Source organism: Lepisma saccharinum, unplaced genomic scaffold (assembly GCF_977018435.1).
Source record: "Lepisma saccharinum unplaced genomic scaffold, izLepSacc3.1 HAP1_SCAFFOLD_238, whole genome shotgun sequence".
Taxonomy (NCBI): Eukaryota; Metazoa; Arthropoda; class Insecta; order Zygentoma; family Lepismatidae; genus Lepisma; species Lepisma saccharinum.
The window spans coordinates 395,775-422,040 of NW_028143012.1; the positions used below are offsets into that span (position 1 = coordinate 395,775).

A 26,266-nucleotide genomic window follows, 5' to 3' on the forward strand; every position below is an offset into this window, starting at 1 on the left:
AAAAAAAGGTATAAGCTTGTCATAGGATCCTGGGACCTCAATATATAAGCAGTCACCAGCAGAAACAGTATATACAGTGCCAGAAATCATGTTTGAGTGCTTAATTCTATAAATATTTCTCCCTATTGAAATCTTGACATTACCCTCGGGGGTTGTAATAAATTGTAATTGACCACCTACAGGTAATTGGTAATGATTTAATTATTGTTAAATATGTACAATGTTTTACCTGTTTCATCATCAACATCTGTAAGTATGCTGTTCAGATGAATAATTAACAAAGCACTTAGTTTAGATATTATAGATTGTATATCAGAAGAGGCTGCTGGTGTTGGCAGGTCCATAATAGCCTTTTTTTAACCCAAATAAGTTCATAGGCATGTTTATTTATTTCAAATCATGCTCTGTAATTGGGCATTGATTACCATTTTTCAAATCACAATGACCCCATGGTAGAGTATGTATGCCACATGACAAAATGCATCTCTTATCATCATGTGGGTCCAGAGCCACTTTTCTTACAACATTTGTAGTCAACAAGTGATCCACACTCTGAATTCTGCATTCTGATGTTCTAATTAAACTCTGGGATTTGAGACAATCTTCATAATCTTTAAATTGGAGCTCTTTGTCTACAGTTACTCTGCCAATGCCCTTGGCTTTTTTTTTGCAACAACACCACTACATGTTTCAAAGCTGTACATCTTGGCCCTTAACCCAGCAAATGCCACAATAACATCACCAAGTGTCTCATCTTTTAACTTGCCAGGCACCTTTTTGTTGTGGGGTTGAATCCTTGTATGTTCACTGGTATCAAAATATTTAAACAATTCAGGCTGTGTTATATCTTGATAAACATCTTCTGTTTGAATATCAAGAATAAAACTATCTGTGTCCATGTACATCAGTTTTACACAATCACCATAAAAAGGCTTCAACACATTATAATAGAGCTCCAGCATGTGTAATTTGGCCAATTCCAATATCACAGCCCCTACATAAATAGGCTTATCAAACTTAATCTTTGTTTTTTTCATATTGAATAGTGCCATACTCTCATCATAAATTCTTCTATAATTGAAATTAGGCTTTGCAATCAATTTTTTGCTCAGGCTGGGGTCAGTAATTAATTTAACATCAGTATGTTTTCTGACATTTTCTATGGTTTTGCCATACACTGAATTTACCATCAATTTAAACGAAGTTTTATCAAATTGGCTCATTGCAGATGTTCGAAGCTCTGTGTTTGTATCAATATATGGCTTCAACCATCTTGAGTGCCTGAACCTCAAAACTTTGCCAACTTTGGTCACTTGAACACCATGATGCATCAGGAACTGGAGGTTTTTGTAATATATGACATAATCCTGTTTTGGCTCTAGAGTCATCATGAGCTTCTTCTGTTTAGAGCCAGGTGAACACTTAACCTCAGGAATTGGGGGCAGATCAGAAAATGTGTCGTGTAAATTATCAGGAATTGTCAGATCAACCTCTAAGAACAGGCCATAGTTACTGTCATCAAAATCCTTAAGATCTTCAATATTAAAATCTTCAACCCACTCAAGCCCTGCATATAGCAATTTTTTCATCATGGCATAGCCATACAGGCTGTTGGCATCTACATACAGTATATAATTTGATGGCAGTGCTGGATCATAATTGGGAATATACTTGTTATTTGCTCTGGCATATCTCTGAGAACATTGCACCATGCCTCCTCTTATACATTGCTCCATAAACAGATAGATGTCCTGATCCTGGATCAGATCCAATTGCATTTTAGTGTTTAAAAACATTGCAGACCATGCTAGGCCTGGTGCACTGTAAAAATACATTGGATCCAGCTTATAATTTTGCATCGATGATTTTCTAATTGCCTGAAGAATATCAGCTAAGAGAGTGACATCAAATTTTAAATATGCCCTGTGATAATCACCAAATGTCTGGCATTTTAAATTGTTCCACATCAACTGGGCATGGTGATAATCATCATCAGTGATTCCAGATGCTCTGATTTTGCTGCAGAATTCTTGTTTTGGTGGCAGAGAACACTCATCAAATTTTAAAAAATCTGTAACATAATCATATGGGTATACACCCTTCCGCCTAATTAATTTCAGGTCCTGATTTGGAAACAAGGCACATGTGATTTTGAATTGATCATCAGACAATTGACTGGCCAGTGTAGCCAGGCTAGCAGACAGAATTCTGTAGGAATCAAGAAATCTTAAGTGAATAGGAACACCATTAACTTTAATTATCTTGCTAATGGCAGTATATTTCTCATCATTTTCTGCTAAAATATTTAAATTCTGCTTGTCAAACCCCTCGTACCTGATCAGATGATGAAAATCATAATTGGATGCACCATGGCAAAATATAGGGACAAATTTTGGTCTCTGGATCTTAATATTACAACTATTACACAGAGCCATTTTGAATTTACCATCTGTATGAGAATGGTGTTTCACCTTGATATTTGTATCTGAAAATTCAGAATCACATACCGGGCATTTTTCTGCATTATTGAAATCTTCAATCTGATCCTCTGTTAAAGGCTTCATGGGTTTTGATTTTAATAAGATATTAGATGCTATGTTATGGCACTCATTTTCTATTCTATGTGCAAATTCTTTGATGGCATCTGCTCCCATGTATAAATATTCTTTACTAACAACACCATCCTGTACAACAACATAATAAAAACTAGAAGGTTCATGTAACTGGTATGATGTAATTGAAGATTCATCAGGATCTGGGCTGCAGAATGCAAGGGGTTTGAGGTTTGATTCAAAATCACAGACTATATATGCTGGGTGTTCCAACAAGGCTTCAAATTTTTTGAATTTGGCATTTTCATTTGGGTTAGGCATAAGCATATGAACAGGTTTATGGTTGCCACAGTATTTTAAATGTTCAATTAACTTGTTTTTAGCAATTTCTGCATTCTCTTTACAAACACCATTCACCATTTTTCTACCATCAAATACAGTTAAACATCTTCTACACAACTTGAATATTGTCTTAGATTTGTCTAGTTGTTTTCTGACTAAAGCTTCAAGACTGTGTATCAGAGTGTAATGGTGTGTGTCATCCCCTTCAATTAAGAGCAGATCAATCGGAACAGCAGAATCATCAACAAGTGTACTGATTCTGAGAGGATCTATCAAGCAATTGCCACGGCCAGTAGAACAAATAAATACATTAATAGATAATTGTTTATCATTGATATCCCTGGCCTTTTTTTCAAATTTATCAATATTCTGAACTGACATTGGATATTCTAAGCCCTTCATAGCATCATCAAAATCATGTTCATGTTGTTTATAATAAGTTAATCTCTCAGGATGCCTTAAAACTGGAAACAAAGCAGCTAAAATACACCACAGAAAGCATTTCTCATCATTATTTTCTATGTTAACCACGGCTCTTTTGTTTTTAATATTGGCCGGTAATGGCAGATATGTAGATCCTTGTAATGGGCTGAATTCAGAAATATTAATATATAACTTGTGTGGAGATCCGCATAGGCTCCATCCTGATTCTTTTGCTGCAAATTCAGAGTGTTTAATATTCAATTGCTCTATCAAACTGCTTATTATTTTGTCTAAATTTGCATTTGAATATATAGGTACAGTTTCTGTTATGTGAGGCTGTGTAAATTTTGTGCCATTTGGCTTCTTATATTGTGTAAACAATTTGAGGGACAGCTTATAAGGGCCATTTTGTGCATTTAGAATTGCCTGCACATCAGGATTTATACTGTTCAAAAAATTCTTAATATCACATTTTTGCTCCGATACAAACCGGTAATCCCTAAGTTGGCCAGCAAAACTGCTATGGATGGGTTCATAGCGTGGCTGCTTTGCTGCTCTAGCATTAACAGGTGTTTCATGCTTCCTTTTCAGACCAGATGTAGATGGTTGTGGGGGCAATGTTGATGACTGTGCAGAACAAGTACCCATATGTTTATATGTGAAATATTCCATGCTATATTTTCTATGACATTTTGGGCATATTTTTGTGGGTGTTCTGCATTTCTCTGGATCACAATTCTTTTGGTGCCTAACCCAATTGGGGCTGGATATATTCTTATTGCATTGATTACAATATTTTTGATTTGGCATTTTTGTTGTTGGTTTATTATATAAAATTTCTTGGGATTCAAATCAAAATTCTATGCTTAATAAAAAATATCAGTTGGGTTCAGCAGTGTGCTTTGTATATTTAGTGTGTGTGTGTGTGTATGTGTGTTAATATTTTTGGCTTTGGTATTTATATAAAATTTCTTGGGGTTCAAATCAAAACTCTATACTTAATAAACCTATGACAGGTTGTATAAAGCTGATAGCCTACATGCACAAAGGTAGAATAAGTACAGAAGCACTGCCCTAGCACAAATGCATGTTTACACAGGCATGTCCTAGAAAAACAATAACCTAATACCATGTGTCATGTATAACAAACTGGGGCAGATATAAACCCTTTGTTCAATATATTACAAATATGTTTGATATGAATAATAAAAAATTCTGTATATTAAATCAAATAGATTTGTAATTCAATTTATATAAATTTGCAATATTTTTGTGTTTAAAAAAATATGAGGAGCACTGCAACAACACACCCTTACTCTTCAACAACTCTCACAATACTGGCTGATATGTAATGCAAAATCTCTTTATATAGCCTAAGCACGGACCGCATTGAAAACATCTGAAACAATAACCCAATCAGAATATAACACATCATCACATTATGTCATAACCAACCAATCAGAAAACAACACATCCCTAATAATTTATTGCATAATATTGGGTAATAATTTGTTGCAAAACATGATGCAATAGAAATAAACCAGAAATAGGCCACAAGTGGACCGGAAGTAAACCGGAAGTGGACCGGAAGTAAACCGGAAGTGGACCGGAAGTGGACCGGAAGTGAACCGGAAGTGGACCGGAAGTAAATATGTGTGGGTGTGGGTGGGTGTGGGTGTATGTGGGTAGCTCTTATGAGTATTTTTGGCTTAGTTTTAGGTGTAGCCAAAAAAAATATCAAGAAGGGCATATTTTTGACAAGCTTATGGACAACAATCTGGCAGATGTGGCTTTTGTAAGTGTAGGCAAATCAATCTGAGGGGGCTCATCATTTCACGGGAAATTCCCGAGGGCATTTTTACAAAAATCTTGGGTTAGACAGAGTACCACACTTGGGCAATAAGCTCATATGCACATCTTGAGCTAGTTTTAAGTGTAGCCAAATCTGCCTGAGGGGGGCTCATCATTTCTCGGGTTTATATTATAGCCAATTACAATACTAGAGTCAAATAGAGAGCTCCACATTCTTTCCTATTAGTTGGCATTCTGATATCAATGTGCATTGGCTGTAACAAAAATAAGCACATAAAATGCTATGTACTGCTACATATGTTTGGAGAAAACTGAATCGAAACTCACCATATTGATGATAAACTCCGTCTGAATACTTCATTCCTTTGCGCGAAGTACAAACGCATTGGCACCGGACTGCCCTTGGCAATTGATCTATGAACGCGTGATAATCTATACCGATCGACTTCCTTCGTAAATAAACTTCTGTGATAGAATAGCAACCGCACAACAATCAGAACATCATTTTTTGTCCAGCTTTATTGGAGAGTTCCGTTTGTTGTTTCCAGTCAGCTTCACACATTTGATCAAAATTTGCCCTCCTCTTTGTTTTATTTTATTTGGAGCAATGTTTAGTGCAGTAGTCTTAAATACGTTCAGATGCTTGATGTTCTTATAAACACTCGGCTCACTTAATAGTGCCGCAATTTGCGTCTTTATACAGCACGTTTGTTCAATGTCGGTCGAACTGGATCTTGGATAAAGTGCAGTATACTGTTTATATTGCTGTCATATCAAGTGAGGCGAGTCGAGGCGATATTTCCGACGTTTCTCCTGAGAAAATGAAATATCAAGCTCATATGTTTATAGAAAATCGTTGGCGATATAAATAACGTAGAATTAATTCTGTTTCACAAAATCTACTAATACTATCATATTATATTAGATATATCTGGGAAAATGTGGGAAAGTCAATGATGTTAATAATTATAGACCAAATGCCAAATGCCATTCTCTTTTAAACAATATATTGATGGAAATCAGCATGTTTTTTTATTTTTAGAAAAAGGTCTATTGGTTTTAATTCATTGGGTTTAATAGACTCTCTTAAATCTAACATTATAAAGCAATCCCAGACTGATATTTTATTTTTTGACTTGGCTAAGGCCTTTGAGAGTGTCAGCCATAAGCTGACAACTCGACCAAATGGGATTATCAAATGGTTATCCAACTTTCTAGTAAATAGAACTTTCTATGAGAAGATCTTAACTTTCCAAGGTGACAGTGAATATTTTTTTGAATAACATAGTTTATAAAATTCCCAGATATTCTCATAGGTATATCTCAATTCTTACATGTCTAAATAAGGCCAGAGGTTTATTAGCTGATCTTGTTGAAACCTACAATTTGAATTTATGATGATGTATAAGATGATAGGATCCACTGTATTATTTTATAATTATGTATTCAATTCTGTAATTTTGTATAACCAATTTTGTCATAGTGATGTACCTTGTTGTTTAATCGTGCTCATCACTTAAATAAATATTATTATCATTATTATGTTCAAAGGTTCCTGGGTTAGTTTCCTGATGGAAGTGCATTGTACAATGGTTCGGCTACTTTGAAGGTCCAGCCGCGGTTAGTTGATCTGACCACAAGCCGGGCTTGAAACTAACTCTTTTAATTATTTTGATGCGAGTATTACACACACACATACACACACACACACACACACACACGCGCGCGCGCGCGCGCGTGACACTCTAACATCTAGAAAAATATGCACATTATGTTTTCGATGTTACGTCTTATAAGCTTGCAGTATGTTCTGTGCCCCTCCAAAGAAATAAATCTAAATTTGTCCATGTGTAAATTGTTTATGTTGTAATTTTTTGGACACCTTTACTTCATACTGTAAAGAACAAAAATCTGTTTCTTCAGACATCTGATTTTTTTTTTTTGTTTCAGAGCCCGCGTGTGTTGTATGCCCGATGCCCCCCACCTACCTAGGGCGAGGGCCTGCGTGTAATATATTCAGTGAACACACGACACTTCTGTCCAATTCAAAACCGTCACCACTATCAAACTGTTACGTCATCTGGAATGTTTTACAAAAAGTTGGCACTTACCTTACTTTACCTTCTGGGTAAGGATATTATTCAATTCTTCAAATTCTGCAATATTTGTAAATGAAGCTGTGCTTACTATAGAATGACTAGGAGAGTGCACAGTAGGGTTATGACAAAAAAATATTTTTTTAGCCTGTAGTAGAAATCAATGAACTTTTTAATACAGAATCAGAAAATGACAATTATTTCGTTCAATTCATAAAAAATGTTCCGCCCAATGACAATGAAAATTCTCAAATTTAAGTACATTCAGCATAGTCAAAATGTATTAGTTGAAATAAGCTTCAGATTCAAATATTTATCTGTTTTGCATTTCTGGTATAGTTCTTCCATTAATTTCACCCCTCGTTCGGCACAAATATTCGTCCGTGATATATCTACAATGAATCTTTCTTATTTCACCCCTGATTCGGCACAAATATTCGTCCGTGAAACATCTACAACGGATATTTCAACATTCCAGTGAGTTACAAAGCACTTCATAGCTGAAGAGCAATTTAATTCGGAAATTCCATCCATCAGTTTCTAGTGAATCTCTGTGTTGAACATTTGGTTAGAAAACCAGGCTTCCTGCCATGTATTTGAGATGAAAGAGCACGGTATTTCCAGTGATATTCTCCATTTAGGAATGAGGAAGTACGAAATAAGAGCATATATACCACGTGAATTCCATCTGGCATTGTGAAGAGACGATAATTTTCTCCATTTAATTGCTGGGTATGCACCAGTTTCTTTAAGGAAACTGAATGCTCTACATAACTCATACTGAAATCTAAAATCATCTCGCCAACCTGTATTTTGAACAGTTATCATTTCACTTTCTGGCTTGTAGGACTGCTGCAAGACATCGTATTGTTTTACCACTTCGTCCACGAATTCATAGTTCAGAGTTGGTTTGGTAGAAGAAATCGGATTAAAGAAGTCTAACACATGCTTTACGATTCTATCAAGAATATGGTGCTGGCAGCCAATGTACTGTGGCTGATCAAATCCTCTTGTGATGATTTCACTTTTTAATTTTTGAACAATTCCATTTATTCGTCCAGTATTTACTGCTGTTGTGTCACATACGATCATTTTGAAGTTCTTCCATGCATCAAATTAATTCAGCAAACTTTGCAGTGCATTAAAAATATCCTGTGATGATCTGCTTTGACATTTTACTATACCTAATTTCAATTCTTCAATTCTCTAAGTGAACTCTTCAAGATTACCACTTGATACTCGTGATTTGCAATTTGCTTACCGTCGAAATGAAGGCAGAATTGTTTCTCTTCTTGCAAAATAGATTTTATTTTACGCTTTGCATCTTCGCCACTTCTTATAACAGCTCTCCAAACACCTGACTGTGATGCTGTTGTAACACTGATTCCATCTTCAGCTAGACTGGAGCACACTACAGCAGCTTTATTAATTGAAAGGGATTTTTTTGTCACCAACTTAGTTGCATGTGATGTTGAAAAATGCACGACTCGTTTTCTTTTGTCATTTTCATTTTCTTCTGATACATATGCTGTGTCTGTGTCATAAAAATTTCATCACTACTTACTTCTGCTGATGATGCGTCGTCTACATCAGTGGCAAAGACAGCGTTTGGTCCAGATTGTGAAGCTGATTTTCGCACTCGCTTAGAGGGATGGATGGACGATTGTGGAGTAACTGTGCTTGTTACATATCCAATTTTACCTTGTGATTTAACTTGTAACTTTATAGTTCTTTATCTTCTTGGCTCACCAATGTCAATCTGTTTTCGTTATGTCAAATATATTTTCTATTTCAACTTGAAGTGAATCCTTTTTCCTCTTTCTATTTTTATCGTTCTCTTCAATCAATTTAACTACTTTTGACATAATTCCTTGTTTTGATAAATTTGGATAGCTAATTTTTCCCAGAGAACAGTAAGCTCACCAGTAAGCTCATAGCCATTCTTTCTTTCTTATCTTTCTCTGTTTCCAGAAGTGTATGATAGCGACCAATAATGTCTTTCTTTTGCGGAAGTCGAGCAAAAGAACTAAGTGTTTCAATTATAGGTACATCTCGTCATATTGTTGCATCAATAGCTACATTCTGCGTCCACGATTCCGCATTTTTCTTAATCGCATCACTTGATTTATAATATGCCATTATAATACTAATATTGAACTACCAAACCTGAAAATAAGAGAAAATATACACAATTTGTCACTTAATAAATAATCATTTAATAATTACTACATTAATTTACTAATTATTACATTAATAATGTCCTTTTCAAATGTTGTTTGTAGTATTTTTTGAAAGAGCCCCAAAAATAGTTGTTATTGATAATGTAGGGTTATAAAAATATTAAATTTATTGTGATGCTCTTTCCGAAGAATCCTCGCTGTTTGAAACCACCAACAGTCACACACACTGTATAATTAGCATAATCTGTAACTACATACAGATACAAATACACGTATAATTTTAAATAATGTTTTACTAAAAATATAAACACATCTTATTAGTCATTTTATCGTGAGCTATATTATAAAGATCTTCTTTTTTAGTAGCTACAGGCTACAGTACCGTACATACAGTTCTTGTGACACACACTGAAATTGAAACGGGTTGGTGAGGGAAGTGTTTTTTAGAGCCACCTGTAATAATTATTTTTTAGTAATCAGGTCACAAAAGCTCATCATTTGCGACCACAGGAGATACAAAATTTTGCAAAATTTTTTTTAGTCATAACCCTAGTGCACAGTTAATCACTGCTTGAAACAAGTGAAGGTTGTGAGAGTATTTTGCCTCATTCCTGAAAGGGATTAATTATACTTACACGTTCCTCAAATACAAATCAATATTTTGAAATTAGTGATCGTGTTCAGAGATGGCGGAACTTACTGTTTGAAGGGAATGATAAAGAACGACTTATTAACATGAAAAAAATAATTCAAAAGCATTCTTAATAAGTCAAAAGTGGCACGCAAAGAAAAATGTAGGACTTCTAGTTATTACATATTTAACTCGATTGTCTGACACATGAAAATCGTTAAAACTCACAAAAGATTATTTTCTAAAACCGGCAAAGAAAAAGTGGAAATAACAAATAATAACAGTGAACCAAAATGATTCAGTCCATTAAACATTCTAGTCTTAAATGAAAAATATCACTATGTATATAGTATCCTATAATCTTATTTCAAAGTATGAATCTTACGATAAAGTTTCAAAACTTCTCAGATAATAATGCGTAATATCAGAATTCAATGTACCCGGTACATACATTTTCAAAAAAATAAAATAATAATGAACCATTGCGGGATGGTATCATTCTCGTAGCATTTATTGTATCACTTGAAATACAATTGAAAAGATTCCCCCGTGGCTTCAGTCGGTATCCTGTCTTTATGGCTGCCTTCGATGTCCCTCAGCGGTATGAATCTCCAAGCTGCGTCCGATGTTCCCTGTTGTCTTGCATGTAGAACGGTCCTCTTACACTCAACTCAACAAATATTTATTGGACTTACAGCTTTACAGATGGCTGTTTATGCCCAGCATACATTATAAGTACATAATAAACATTTTTAATATAAATTTTACACACAAAGTTCATAAACGCTCTTAAATACAATTTTATGTAACTACATTAAGTCAGTCAGTAACAGAAGTATATTATAATTTTATATCAGCTTTTCTCAAAAAAGCAAGTATAACATATCCAATTCTAATATCTCGAGCATACAACATTGAAGTCATATTAATAGGGAAAGGAACATTAATTTTTGACAATGTTTTTTATAAAGTCTTTCTTCTCTCTGAGTGAATTGGACATTCCAAAATAATATGATGAGCATCACCCCTTAAATCACCACAATCACAATTCGGAGATTTTAAAATGTGCATTTTAAATAAATGATGATATGTTCTCGCGTGACCACTTCTTAGTCTATTTATTAAAACAATTGCATTTCTTGATCCTTTACAATTATAAAACCAAGGTTTTTTTTCTATTGTAATCAACATAAGGACGATAACTTTCACCAACGCTTTCTAATGCATTATTACACCATAAGTTCCATTCTTCAAAAATTTTCTTCTTAACCCTCGGAAGAAGATCTGTATAATGCAATGGTAACTGGATTGTTTCATTCATTTGAGCAGCTTCTTTTGCATATCTGTCTGCTTGTTCATTTCCGTAAATATTAATGTGTGATTTTACCCACACATAATGAACTACCTTTCCATTGCTAATTAAGCTATTAGTTGCACGAATACAATTGATGACATATGGTGATATTTTAAATAAATTTTTATAATTAGATTGTATTGCTTGTAAAACACTTCGCGAATCAACCAGTATTAGAAATTTCTGTTCAGGAATTGTACCAATATAAATCAAAGCTTGATATACCGCATATATTTCTGCGGTAAATATGGATGCCTCCACTGGTAACCTAAACATTTTTGATATATTTCTTTCAGTATCATAAAGAGCTGCTCCTACTCCACTTTCAGTTTTAGACCCATCTGTATATATATGATAAAAGTCTTCCCAAGATTCTCTAAACTCAGCTGAATGATTATATTTCGGGATATATATATTTTGAATTGGTTGTGTGGGAAATTCTAACGAGTATACTGGCAATGTTCTTGCTATGAGTACTTGACTACATTCATGGTGATATTTACTAAATAGTTGTACCCAAAGGGTAGCTGATTTATCATTGGTTATTCCTGAATCATGCAGCTCTAAAAGATTTAATAAAACATCATTGAATGGATGCCATGGTGAATGTTGTATTTTAAATAACATTTTTATTGCAATTAACTTTATCCTCTTACACGTCGTATCCCTCCGCGTTGCCGACTGAGCCACAGGCGAACCTCAAACAGATTAAGGATGAAGCGCATTCTTATCCACAAGTGATCCCTTTCAACCAGATGAGACTCTTGTACATTCAAACTGCGGCATAAAGAATGTACAAGGTTCATTTTTCTTTGGAAATAGGATTTTATTACACTGATATCACAACTGAAGCCCAAAAGCTTAAATTTCTATACCGAGAAATTTGTTTATCTAAAGTACAAATCCGAGACAACGTCGAATGCCACTAACAATAAGCTTACTTCAACAATGATTCCAACGTTCTCAGATAGATGGCCCTGAATCAGTTTCTATATGTGCCATTGGGGTTGAATTGAAACGAAAATGATTCACGAAAGTGCCAAAGCTTTCTCAGGAAGGCAACACAAGGCGCAGGAGTACTCAAACTAATAATTGCCCGTGGCGCAACAACTCTTGAGGGCCAAGGACTGCCTACCGATTGCCAGCCTCACTCTCGCTCCCACATGCTTCAGGCAGAGTTGGGCGATCATCGAGGCGACCTGTGGTCAGCACGAAGGACCTCCAGTCGTTGTTGTTGGTTTCCATGACCAGGTTACGCTGCTCATTCATAGCTCACCCAATTTCCTCACGATTGTGCGTAGCCCATACACAGGATGAAAGTTGTTACGCTTCCTCCAGGATACTCGAACCAGAGCGCTTCTCGTAACCAGAACTCAAAGCCTGACACCTTAGACCACACGCCCACCGGTGCAGGTCACTGAAAATATTACAACCATACAATTTCCTTGAGAAGCAGAAATGTTTTCTCTTCCTGCATTTAAAAGTTTACAAATACATGAAATATATTAAGAGTGGTTTTAAATGTCTGCAATAATCTGTATCGTGAGCATCAGAAACACTTATAAAACTTCTTCGGGTCTGAAAAGTTTCCTAACAATGTTATGAAAATGTTTGCTGCACGCTAAATTACTATGGGGGTGTAAGGGGTGACTTTTTAAAAAGGTGCCCAAAACCCAGCCTCACTTCTTCGTAGTACACCCTGCTCATTCCAATATGTTCAGTCTAACGGGACCCTTTACGGTTGATTTATCTATTAATGCATCCTGGACTGCATTTTGCAGAGTAGTGAGACTCTGGCATCTGGACTCACAGCCAGTTTAATCTTATGTGACGCTCGTGTTGGTAGGCCCTATATATTTGTGATTGCCCCTTCATCTATCTTGTGTTACAACCAATCATCCCCATCTTCGCGATTATCCAAGGGGGAAGAAAAGTGAACTAAAAATAAACGAAATCAAGAAGTTATTGTGATGGCAAAACTTCTTAACCACAAGTATAATTTGTTGACTTTTTTATTGACTTCTTCACCTACTAGTTGAGTTATTTACTTGTTCCTGACATTCTTGACCGGACAAGATTTTGGAAAATATATTTGGCGCTGTGGAGAGAATTATATTTGAAGTACTGAACGGACGCGATGCTCTAGGGAATTCGGGGCAGTGATGAATTCAGGAGGTGGCCCGGGGGAGGGGAGAAATCCCCTCTGAAAATAAAACCCTCCCCGACAATGTCAATAAACTGGTACAGCATTCGGACAATAGCTAAGAAATTCGGCAACCATTTTTCCTTTGGGTTTCTTTCACATACTTTAATTTAACATAGAACATACTTTTCTGCCCTTTTCCTAATAATAAGTAGGGAACGGATTTTAAGGCGCATCACCTTTCCAAAAATATAGCTGTTTTCATACCGATCATTTAAGACATGTATTTTATGACATGGAGTCAAGTAAAATGAACACACTTTCTTGCACATTTTTACATATTTTGCTGAGATTAGCACATTTATTCCTTTTTCACCCCATTTGAGGCTTCAGCACCTTTTCCCTTCCTCTTCTTTCATGTTTTGTTAAAAAAAAATCCACAGGAAAATAAATTATTTTCACTCTTTTTGACCAGCTATATAAAATCATATAGTCTCATTCTGTAGAGCAGAACGAGAGCTCTAAAATGGTATAATATAATCATTGCAACCTCAATAGTTCCCAAGATAATGTAGAGAAAACAGAAACTGCAACAAAACCTATTCGGCAGAACCATAGTTCTCTATGCGGTCCGCGCACATTATATACAGAAGGGGCAGAAAAAGAGAGCATTTTATCAGCACCTTTCTTTTGCATCTTTTTTAAAACATTTTCAGAATATTATTTCCTTTCCCGACCATAATTTTGCACCTTAAAATCCTTTCTCTAATAAGCAGACTTCTTCATTTAGTTTATTTTACTTCACCTTTCTTTCCCTTTGGATAATCGCGAAGATGGGGGTGAAAGGTTGTAAGATAATATGGATGAAGGGACAGTAAAATTTTATTACATATCACAGGTACGCGGCGATATAATAATATTAGTGTTTTTTTTAAATAGTGTTATAATTTGGTGCCTATGACATCCCCCCCGGGATGTTTTATATCCCCTTCCCCGAGGGAAAGTTGCTTCATTCAACACAGATTCGAGGTCACACAATATTTGTTTTGTACCACATGTGACTTTTCCTTTTTAAGAAAACGAAACATGATTGATAGAATAAGGTCTTTTACGTCGCTTTTCTGCTACTTTTGACTAATCGCCACGATGAGAATGAGTGATGATATAATTATTGATTGATTTCCTTAATTTTACTTCGCTTTTTATGCCACCTTTGGCTTATTTACGAAGATGGGGATGAGTGATGATGTGATGAAACTGATGAATGGACATTTACAAACATATACGCCCAGGTCAGGATTCGAACCCGGGACATCTGGTGTCCTAGCACACTATGTTAACAACTCCGCCATAGAGGTCGGGTATGTTTATTTGTTATTGTGTTTATTTTTTTGGTAGACACTTGCTACTCTTATGCGCATTCCCAAACACATTTCTCTCTCCTTGTTATAGAGCAAGTATTTACACAATTTTCTCAATTTCTACCCATGCAAAACTAACGATATTTTGGTTGATGAGACTGGATAAAGAAAAAAGTTCCACCGGAAGTTGTAACGTGGAGTTCTTTCTTCACCCCTCTCAACTTTATATATTTTTCAACGATCATGCGATCACTCTTCCCCAACTAACAATATATCTCCATGAACAGAAGAATAAATGCCGATACCTCCCTCTGACGTCTACAATAAAAAAAATACAAAATTAAGGAACTAAACAGACGGTCATGCACCATCTCTTCCCTCGAGAGAATTCATTATTCCGTCACTAGCCTTAAGACACCAATATGTCCATTTAACACAGATAAAATCGTACATGAAAAGGAGATAAGTAAAACTTACCAATAAATTGGTTCTTAATCAGGACGACAGATCTCAGTAGAGTGATCTTCCAACGTGACTTCTCTTGTATAGTACTTTCGGTAATGGTTTTCTATGGAAAATGAATGCAAACGTTCCCCCGCGTTCCCTGCTGCCGAAACATGCCTACTCGAACTCAGGCTGTTCTACTCTAGACAATGATTGTGTCCTCTGACCAATACTAAATTTGCAAACGGGAGCGGAGATTAGTTGAGACACTTGATCCGCGGGGATCCCTAAACAGAGATTAGTGCACAAAAACGAAAGAAAATAGGAAGGCTTTGCTGAAGAATTCTCGGACCGTAACCAAAAACTGCTGTGTTCCCGAATATAATGGACTAATGGGAATTAATGTACTTGGTCTGTGCTTGGAGGCGAAACAAATGCGCTTCACATGGACAAAGATTGATGAAAGAAGAAATTTCCCAGATTTCCCATTCTTTATATTCGTCTTTCGAAGCAGTGGCGAATTTGAATCGTCACTACTTGATTTTGCTAGGACCCTTTGGAATGTAGGGACGGTCCGAACCTTCCCCAGGTGGGGTCGGGTCCAGGTAAGGGGGGTTCGGACCCCCCCCCCCCCGCCCCGCTAGTTACGCCTATGCTTATAAGTAAGCGAACAGTTTATTTTAAATGTTTTCAAATCTCGCAGCCTGAGTAGAAATTTGAAAATCAAAGTACAAGCATATCAGGTAATGGGAAAGCCAGTGGCGAGATATGGAGCAGAGACATGGACTTTGGCGCAAGCAGATGAAGAGCTTTTGCGAAGATGGGAAGGAAGGATACTGAGGAAAATATACGGGCCAGTAAATGAGAATGGACAGTGGCGAATAAGGAGAAACGATTAAATTAGAGCACTCTATAAAAAAAAAACAGATATAGTTTCCGATATAAGAATCATGAGACTGAGGTGGCTGGGACATGTGGAAAGAATGCCTGAAGACAGAGTGGTTAAGAAGGTCTATAAAGGGACCCCAGTAGGGAGAATATTAAGAGGAAGGCCAAGGAAAAGATGGTTGGAGTATGTTGAAGAGGACCTTAGGAGGATGGGAGTAAGACGGTGGAGAAGTAGAGTAGAAGATAGAAGAGATTGGGCTCCTTTAGGGGCTGTAGCAGCAAAGGAGTGAGTAAGTAATTAAATAGCTTATTTACTTCATTTATTGAATACTACAAATCCTACAATGTCTGCCATAACTGAAAACATGAACCCCCGTAATTATTATTGACGCCCTGTGGATAGCGTTGTGAGCAGTTTATCCGAGATATTACATGAAAATGCCACTATGTATACAACCCACAATCTTACTTAAAAACATCAATCTTTTGAAAATTCTAAAAACTTCTGGGAAAATAATACTTAATTTCAGAATTCAACGAACAAATATTTTCGATAGAAATAAAATATTAATAATTACGGTGCGGTGGTGTGTTTTCCAAAGCATTTAACATGTCACATGAAACGAAACCCAAATGAAAAGGATTCCCCCGGGGCTCCAGTCGGTAATCTCTCTTCTTTCCTGTGTCCGATGTCCCTCGGCGGTATATAATCTCCGATGCTGCGTCCGATGTAAATCGCTGTCTTCCTAATAGTCCAATCCTCTTGCACGTCGAATCTCGCTGCGTTGTCGACTGAGCCATGGGGAACCCTCAACAGAGAAAGAATTAAGCATGTTCTTATATCCATAAGCGATCCCTGTCCACCGGATGAGGCTCGTTTACTATCGAAGAAAGACTGTATAAGGTGCCTTTCTCTGTGAAAACAGGATTTTCTTTCCTTTACATCACAACTGAAGCACAAAAATTTAAATTTATAGACCTAGAAGTTGGTTTTAAAGACGGTACAAATCCGAGGCAACGTTGAATGTCATTAACAATAAGCCTACTGCAATAATGGTTCCAACGTTCTCGGATAGATGGCTCTGAATTAGTTTTTGAGCCTGCCTCCGTGGCAGAATGGTTAGCACAGAGCGCTACCACACCAGGATTTCTGGGTGGAATTCCGTCCTGAGAATGAGTGTTCCTTGTGAGGGTTCCTTCGTCAATTTCATCGCAGAAATGCGAAGTAAAATAAACCAAATTAATTAACTACATTTTGTAGGTGATTCTGGGCTTGAATTGGCATGATAATATTTCGGGAAAGCGACAAAGCCCTCTCAGGACGTGAAAACGAGGCACAGGAGTACTACACTCTAAATCGGGAATCTCTGGATCAAGGCCGCAAGTAACGGTACAGAAGGCGAGAGCGGAGAGAAGGAGTATTCGCTGCTGCAAAGACTTGTAAGTGCAGTCGCTCACCCCCCATGCAATCCCGTCTCCTCGCAGTTGCTCTTTGGTCGAGCTCTGTGAAGTCACTTCTTGCGCAGACTTCCCTTTAATCTTTAAAAAGGTCCGCTTTACCGCCTGTATGCTTGCAATCGGGCATAACATAAGATCGCATCTACGACGCTGTTTCCTGTCTTGAAACCACATGCGCCAATGTTGCAAGGAACACATTTTTACAAAAGCATAAAGCTCATTTTCTCCATTTATGTAAATGACAAAACTGCCAACCGCATCACGTGTTATCAAATGTAGCGAGGATCACGTTAAGAAACTCCACAGGAAGTGAACCAGCAAAACGAAAAGTAATATGAAAGAAATGGAACCCCTGTGCAGGTGCACACATGCCATGAAGGGTGATGTGGAGGTAGAGCTCCACATATTCTTGATCTCGGCCATAGTTTTGATGTGATCAGCATCACGCTCGGCCGCCTTTACTCCTCAGGGTTGCCCCAGGTACCCATTGATTTGAGGCTGGGTGGGCCCTAGAACCGCTTTTATGCGAGGACAAGGCCAGAAAAATTACTACCTTAGATCACCCACCCCGAGAATCGAACCAGGGTCTCTCGCGAGGCAGTCAGATGCTGTACCAAAATGGTGTAAAAACAAGTAACTTTTCCAGAAGGAACCGTGGAAACTGAGGCAGAGGGAAAGAACCCTTGCCTCAAGTATGTCCAGGGGGGATCAGAAATTGCTACCGGGAGATATATGGTAGACCCAACTTAGGAGAATCGTCGCCATTATCCAAAAGTGTAAAAAATGTGAAGCAAAATAAACCAAATCAATCAATCATTCTAGTTAGTGAGACCACTCACACACAACACATCACACACGTGTTTGTGTGTTTTGTCATCGGAAGTACGGAAACTTTTTTACCAAAGCAAAAAAAAACAACATCATCTCCGTTTATTGAATACCGTGAATTCCACTATGTTTTCCATGACTTTGTAAAAATACCCCCCACACACACACACACTTAACTGTATTGACATAATGAGCATTGTATGCTGGGCAGCTTATCCCGGACATTATCAAATTAAATTTTCCACTATGGACATACTTTCCTGTAATTTTACTTCAGATTACTAATCTTCTGATAAATTCTCAAAAGTTCTTACGAAATAATACGTAATATCAGAATTCAATATAGAAATATTTTCGACGAAAATGTTAATAATTTCGATGGGATGGTGTGTTTCCCAAAGCATTTAATATGTCACTTGAAACGAAACACAAATGAAAAGATTCCCCCGTGGCTCCAGTCGGTATCCTGTCTTCTTCGCTGCGTTCGATGTCCTTCGGCGGTATATAATCTTCACTTCTGCGTCGGATGTTCCCTGCTGTCTTCTATGTAGAACGATCCTCTTGCACGTCGAATCCCGCCGCGTTGTTGACTGAGCCACGGGCGAACCCTCAAACATAGTAAGGATTAAACACACACTTATTCTCATAAGTTATCTCTCTCCACCAGATGAGGGTTTTTACATCGTAGAAAGACGGTATTAAGTGCACAGCACTCTGGAATAATGTTTTCTGTCTCTTTTATCACACCTAAAGCCCACAGTTAAAATTTCTAGCCTTGAAAATCGATTTTTAAAAGTATTCAAATCCGAGAGAACAGCGATTGCCAGAAACAATGCGCCTTTACAGCAACAATGGTTCCAATATTTTCTGATAGATGGCTCTGTATTAATTTTTATGTAAATGATGATTATTAGGCGCACTGTTTTGAAGTATGTAGCTTTGGTTCAGTTCTGGAGTCACACTTATTTCAACGGTTTGAAATAAATTTGAAACTGAAGTCCTATTTCCTTTAATTTGACTTCCAACAGCAAGAGTCAAAAGGAGTCCTCAAACGGATAGTTTCGTACCATACTCATTAGAAAACCTGTTTCAACCTATCGTAACATTCTGGAAAAATGCTCTGTAATTTGAGTATTTTTGTCAACTACTAGAATTTCCTGTATGCACTAACATGGCAACAAAAATTATTCATAAATCTCTTAATAGACGAGGCTTCATGGTACAGAAATGTCGCTCTAAGTTGTCGTGGTATAAGTACACTCAGTGGCGGCGATTAGGGTGGCAGATGCCCCTCCCCCTACACACATCTCGCCACTTTTGCCCCCGCACTTTGCTAAACCTTATCTGTAAAGGTAAATACACTGTATTTGCCCCCCGCCCGCCAGTTTTGGCACCTTGCCCCCCGGTTTTGGAACCCAATCGCCGCCACTGAGTACACTCTGTCTCGGAAATCTGTGGAGCAAGGCGGCGCATAACGGTAGAAAAGGGTTGAAACCGAGTGGGCAGAGTAAAACAATGCGCGCTGCTGCAAACGGCTCTTAGCTGCTGCAACGTTTTTCCCTCTGTGTACTTCCCCTCACACGTTCATTGGTGGAGCCTTCTCTAGTTCTAATTACGTAGAGGACAACTAACAACAAACGTTCGCTTGGCGCAGGTATAACGAACACTACGTGGTGAGTATTTCCTTGCACATGACAAACAACTTGGCCGCGAATATGGCGGCGGTGCGAATCCTGACGTCACATGAAACGCACCTATAGTCCGTCGCAAGTGTTGCAGGAGAGAGAAACAAATACATCGTTGAGACTTCATAATTCGAAATCACAAATCATATTAAGTCAATCTTCTACATGGGTTTTGATCACTGGCGTGCTCAGAGGGGACTACCCTCCCTTCCTCCAGAAATTTTGAGAAAACTAGCGACACTCGTGAATGATACCTTCCGCTTCACTTCTCAGAGGAATTTCTTGTCCTGGCGTTCTTCCCCGGGTACACTGCTCTAATCCCGGCTCGTGTAAATCTATTTTCTACCGGCTTACCGCGAGGAAGCCATCACTGAGGCCCTCAATAGAAACATCTCAAGGAGAGGGCAGCACGAAGGAAGTAATGAGTGGAAGGAAGGCACGTCAGCAGAAGAAAAAGAACACCCTTTCCCCTATATATCCTCGCAAGTAGTGATGTGCGTTATAAATTTATCCACACACCAATGTTTGGAAGAAACAGTTACTTCTTTAGGAATCCTAACTGTAACTAGCTACTTTTAAAAGTATGCAAGTAACTGTAAGAGAGTTACATATTTCCAATAACTTCTTAACAGTACCGTAATAAGAATTTTTGGTTGCAATTCTATCTGCAGTTTATAGTCACATGTACAGTCAACAGGCAATAAAAATGGAGCACCTTTTTACTGAAATACTCTCTTCCCTCTTGGCGTTGTGTGTGTGTTCGTAGAATTTGCCATTGAAAATTAAATTTGCTATTGAAGTTCGCTAATTGCCGTGCAGTTAGGCAATCCACAAAACGCCAGGCAGAAAGCTAGTATTTTATGATATAGGTGTTACATTTATTGTCGTTGACGGTACAGTCACGGACACTTCTGGGTTGTTACACATCCATTGAAATTTATTTGGATTGTTACAACCCATAAGTGTCCATAACTGTACATGCTTTACCGAAATACTATTCTCCATGGTACATTACCCCCTTATTATGCCGTTACTTCCTTTGTCTGTAAAAGGGAAAAGTCATAGCAAGATCAGCTTGTGTTTCGGCGATTGCATAACATCGTCCTATTTCGCTATGCAGTACATAAGGGGTGACCCTTTCTGTAGACAACCAAATGTTAACCTCACGTCCACTTAGTACACCCTGGACTGCATTTTACAGACTAGCGAGGCTCTGGCGTCTGAACTCACTGACAGTATAATCCTCTGTGGGACTCGTGTCGTGTGCTGTGTTTGTGATTGTCCTTGCATCTTATCACAATTCATCTTCATCTTCGCAATTAGCCAAAAGTGGCAGAAAAGCAAAGCGAAGTAAAATAAATTAAATTGATCGATAAATCGACAATATATGTTGTTAAGCTAGCACATATTTACAATCTAAAAAGTATTTCTATGCTTTGTATGTTTATTTTGTATTGCTCTTGGTCAGTCGAAGCATTGAGAATAAACGATGATTAAATTATATTTATGAGTCCATATTCACAAAGAAATATTCATGTTAGGCTAGATTCGAACCAGGAACTTAAAGTTGCTAGAGTCAGTTGACCACTCAAGGTCTTGGTCACGGTTTCGATACCCGGTCGGAAAAGGCATATAGTGGTTCGGATCTCACATTAAACTGCAGACCCAGTCTCGATGAGCCTTTATGTACATAAAGTGGACTTTAATTCAAAGGTTCTGACCGGAGGTGTCAATTTTTCTCACAATATAAATATGATACAAATAATAATTAATTATACATATTTCTGCACACAGCGTTTGCAGGGGTATAAATGGTGACCATTTCTGAAGACGCCCAAATGTCAAGCTGATCTACGTAGTACATCCTGGACAGCATTGTTCGAGACTCATGAGGTTCTGACGCCTGGACACAGCCGTCGGTATAATCCGCTGTTGAACTTGTGTCTTCCTCTTGTCTTTGTGATTCTCCTCTCGTCAATTTCAGTGTCCTCTCTGTGATTAGCTAGAAGTGGTAGAAAAGCGAAGTAAAATAAACCAAATCAATCAATCCATTCCTCTCCTGAGTTCTAATAGTCTATTCTAACTCGAAACTTGTCCCCTTCGTTTTCTTTGTTATCGAACTATCAACCCAGTCAAAACTTATTTTTTAAGCCCACGACATGATGTATTCCGATGTCAATTTTTCAAATTACTCACTTGAAAATATGTCACAAACCTAAAGCTGTAGTTGAATACAAATTCCCATGTGCAATGACTCAAGTTTATTTACAAATTTAACAATACAGTGGTGTTAAACAATGTAAATATTTTAGTCAACTTGAAAATAAACCGAGAATTTTAGCGGTAAAGAGATGAGGTGGAAATATAAAGTTTAAATTGTATATTGACAAGCATTTTAAGGCAACAATAAAGCTTTTCGTGAATTTTATTAACAAACGAAGAACAAAACATATGTATTGATTCTGTGAAATGGAGCGCCAACTTTTAAAACAGAAGTTTGAGATTGAGATAAAGGAAAGACTGAAAATACCAGGGTATATATTGTGATATCACTACACCTAATGCAATGGTTTTATTATGAGTTGGAATTGTTGATTTCTAAAACTATACGATTACTGTTTTAATGTCCATTAATCATAAATCATATTGACAGTCTCTGGCTAATTAAACATATTGTGAAGTATTACAATGTTCTGTTCAGTGGCGGATTCACAAAAGTTTCGAGGAAGAGTCCAGCATAGAAACGTTCTCTCTTGTGTTCACCCCACGAACTCTCAATTGTTAAAAATTATATTTCCATTAATGTTAACAATTTTCTTTCGCTCCACCAGTGGCAAATCGTCTTTTCTGGAGAGTCATATTTTTTAGCAAGCCTTCTAAATTACAGGGACTTTGATCTTGTATAAAGCAAATGCCTAGTAATGATATTCTGCACCATCTCAATGAGGTTCGGCTATCGCTTATTATTCTCATTGTAGTTTTTTTATATTTCGACACTTCTAGTTTCATAACAGTATTCGATATTTCAGAGCAGAAAAGTCTGGAAGAAATTTCATAAAAAATCGAGTGAAAAGAATAAATACTTCAGTGAGGAGTTTTCTATGCTCAGTTCCTGCCGGCCCCCTTGGCGGAGTGGTTAGCACATCGCGCTACGACGCCAGGGGTCCCGGGTTCGAATGCCGGCCTGGGCATGGATGTTTAAGGGTGTACATTAATCAATTTCATTATATCATCACTCATCCCTATTTTCGCAAATTAGCCAAAAGTGGCACAAAAAGCGAAGTAAAAATAAAGCAAATCAATCAATCAATCAATCAATTTATGCTGAGTTCCTGTGGCATAAAGAATACTAGTAACGTAAGAAATATGCCGAGAACAACTTGGTGCAAGCCTGCCTCAATATTATAAAACTACCACATTTTAACTGATGAGGTTTTAGTTAGTGGCATACTGAAGGGGAAAACCCAGGCTATATGGAACATCCACTAAATCCGCCCCTGGTTCAATCCTCTGTTGGGTGTATTGAATGATTTAATTAGGTTGTTGTACGTCGCTAGTTCTGATGGTTTGGATCATCGCGACAAGGGGGTGAATGGGTGATATGATAAATGGATGAAGGGACAATCACAAACACACATGGATGACGGAACACAGGTCCAGACGCCAGAGCTATTGTGGATATAATTGTAGGGTTCATATTTGTCATATGAAGAGAGAGTAGAGTCAGTTTCAGTTATTATCCGAAGAAACAATAGTCTTGAACCATAACAACCCGCCACTATTAATATCTTCCATACTACACAATTGTGGATTTCTACGATCCAAATTAATATTTTTTATTTTTTTTTATTTTCCTATATAGTGTCACTTTACTTTCATCTTTGGCTAATCGAGATATGAGACTTTCAAGAAACGTCCATGTTCAGGCCAGAGACTCCTGAAAAACTCCAATCAGTAAGAATATGTATTAGTTTAACCATGATGCTCCTGGCTTATGAATGGGACTCGCTACGTTGATACATAGTGCTAAGATGTGAGCATAATGTCATGTAGGTGTTTCAATATGAGATGGTACCGCTGTTTCCTTCTTCCCTAGTCTCGTGGGTGGTAGGCCTGGAGTGGAAGAAGTGCGTGCAGACGGAGTGTGCCATCGGGACCTTCCACTGCAACAGCAGCAACCTGTGCGTCCAACAGCAACAGAACTGCGACGGCAACTCCGACTGCCCGGACGGCAGCGACGAGTGGAACTGCAGTGAGTACTCTAGTCTGTTGAATGTTACTAACTCTTACATTTATGTAGTACAACAGTGGAACTGCACCGCAGACCAGCAATCCTTAAGGCTGCTGGAATGCTAATATTTTGAAGAAACACTAAATTCGTTGAACAAAGCAGTTTTACTTACGTAAAACGACACAATAAACGTGACTTCTCGATCCTGTGTAGGTGCCTTCTTCACCTGGTGGCGAAAATTTGTAGTAATTATTTTTCGTTTGTATTTTCTTCCCCATGCTTTTCATGGCTTCTACACAAAGTTCCACTGCAATCCGTTGCTTCGAACAGGCTCCAGAGGGCTCTGAGATGGGAATCTTTAATACTAACCACACGAGTACATTGAATTATTGAATATCTTGGAATTTTATTACATGTTCAGGCACTTTGTAAATACTGAAAAGAAAGTTGCTATGACAACGGGACTGTATTGTTTCTGCCACAGGCCATGAAGTGGAGAAGAAATAACTTCATTAGAAAACAACACGAGAGAAGAATGCTTGACTGAAAACAATCTGAGCTCTTCGGCAAAGAACAAACAGAAAGTTCATTAACATCGATGGAAAAATGGTTCTTGATAGTAAGCAACCTCGAAAAGGCAATAATAATTAGACAGCATGGAAAGTTATGTAATAGATATTGAATGATTTTTTTTAATATTAGATTGCCAACTCGAATAAATAAAGGATTTTTTCAATAAGATTAGGATTTCGTATGACCGTATATTTGGATCTTTCAAGGTCAGAGTTGGAAGCAAATGGTCAATGTGAATGAAATCTCATAACAATTCATATCATACATTGTAATAAGTACTCGCTGTGGCCTCCTTTTAGTTACACCAACACCATCTATGTGATGGAAGAATCCGTGCCGTTCTGGCTCGAACATGTCCGTTCACACTGACCCCACAGCAGCTACAATGGGATTTTTCAACTCATCCCGAGTTTGGGCAAAGATAGCAAGTGCACAATATCCTTAACCCTTCATTGGCATACGTGTTCCAGAGTAACGTGGTTGGATATGTGTGAGCGTAGTGCTCACATATGTATTTATTTGCTTTCGTCAATTTTCTAATATCATTTTACATTCATCATATAAAAATCATTTATAAATATGTATTGCCAACTATGTATCCCTTATAATTTAAAATTTATTTTATTTGTTATTATATAATAACAAAATTATACTCTTAAATTTCAATATTACTGATTACATATTATGAGAAGCAAATTACAAAGAGAAACCTAACACCTTTCATTATTTTATTTGAAATTGACTTTTGGCGTTTATTTATTTCTTGAAATTTTTAGTACAGCACAATCCATTTTAAACCGGAAAGAAACAATAAAACAGTAAAACAACAAAATCAGTACCAAATAAGAAGAGCTCAGTAGCGTAGGTTGTTGCTAAGAGACGAATAAGAGGTAAAAATATCTATTTGGTTTGAGATGTTGTTATTATGATTAGGTAGTTTTAGGTTGGCTTAATTGCAATAGTAATTAATTTTTAGTTGTTTATATATTTTACTTGTGAGTGAGAGTCTGGGAGTTGCAGTGTGGAAAGTTTCCTTGATCCGTGTTTATGTTAAGGCACTCTGAGGGAGAGTTCGTGGAGTGGGATGCTGCATCTTAAAGTTTCCATTGATGACCTTATGTAGAAATTTCATATCTGCAATGTACCTACGTCATTCTGGGATATTAATGTGTAAATTTTTGAGCAGATATTTTTTGCATAACATTAGTAATAAAATCCATAATTTACTACATGTTGACCTGGGGATGTACAAATTCAAGTACTTA

At 37.3% G+C, this 26,266-nt stretch overlaps 1 protein-coding gene across 1 annotated transcript in view; it reads left to right on the forward strand.

The window, feature by feature from the left end:
• LOC145982544 (uncharacterized) overlaps positions 1 to 26,266 on the forward strand; it is a 130,297-nt gene that overhangs the window by 22,766 nt on the left and 81,265 nt on the right. Inside the window, exon 2 of the mRNA XM_083115999.1 lies at positions 24,294 to 24,449. Within this exon, the coding sequence (XP_082972125.1) occupies positions 24,294 to 24,449 (156 nt within the window). The remainder of the gene's footprint in view (positions 1 to 24,293; positions 24,450 to 26,266) is intronic.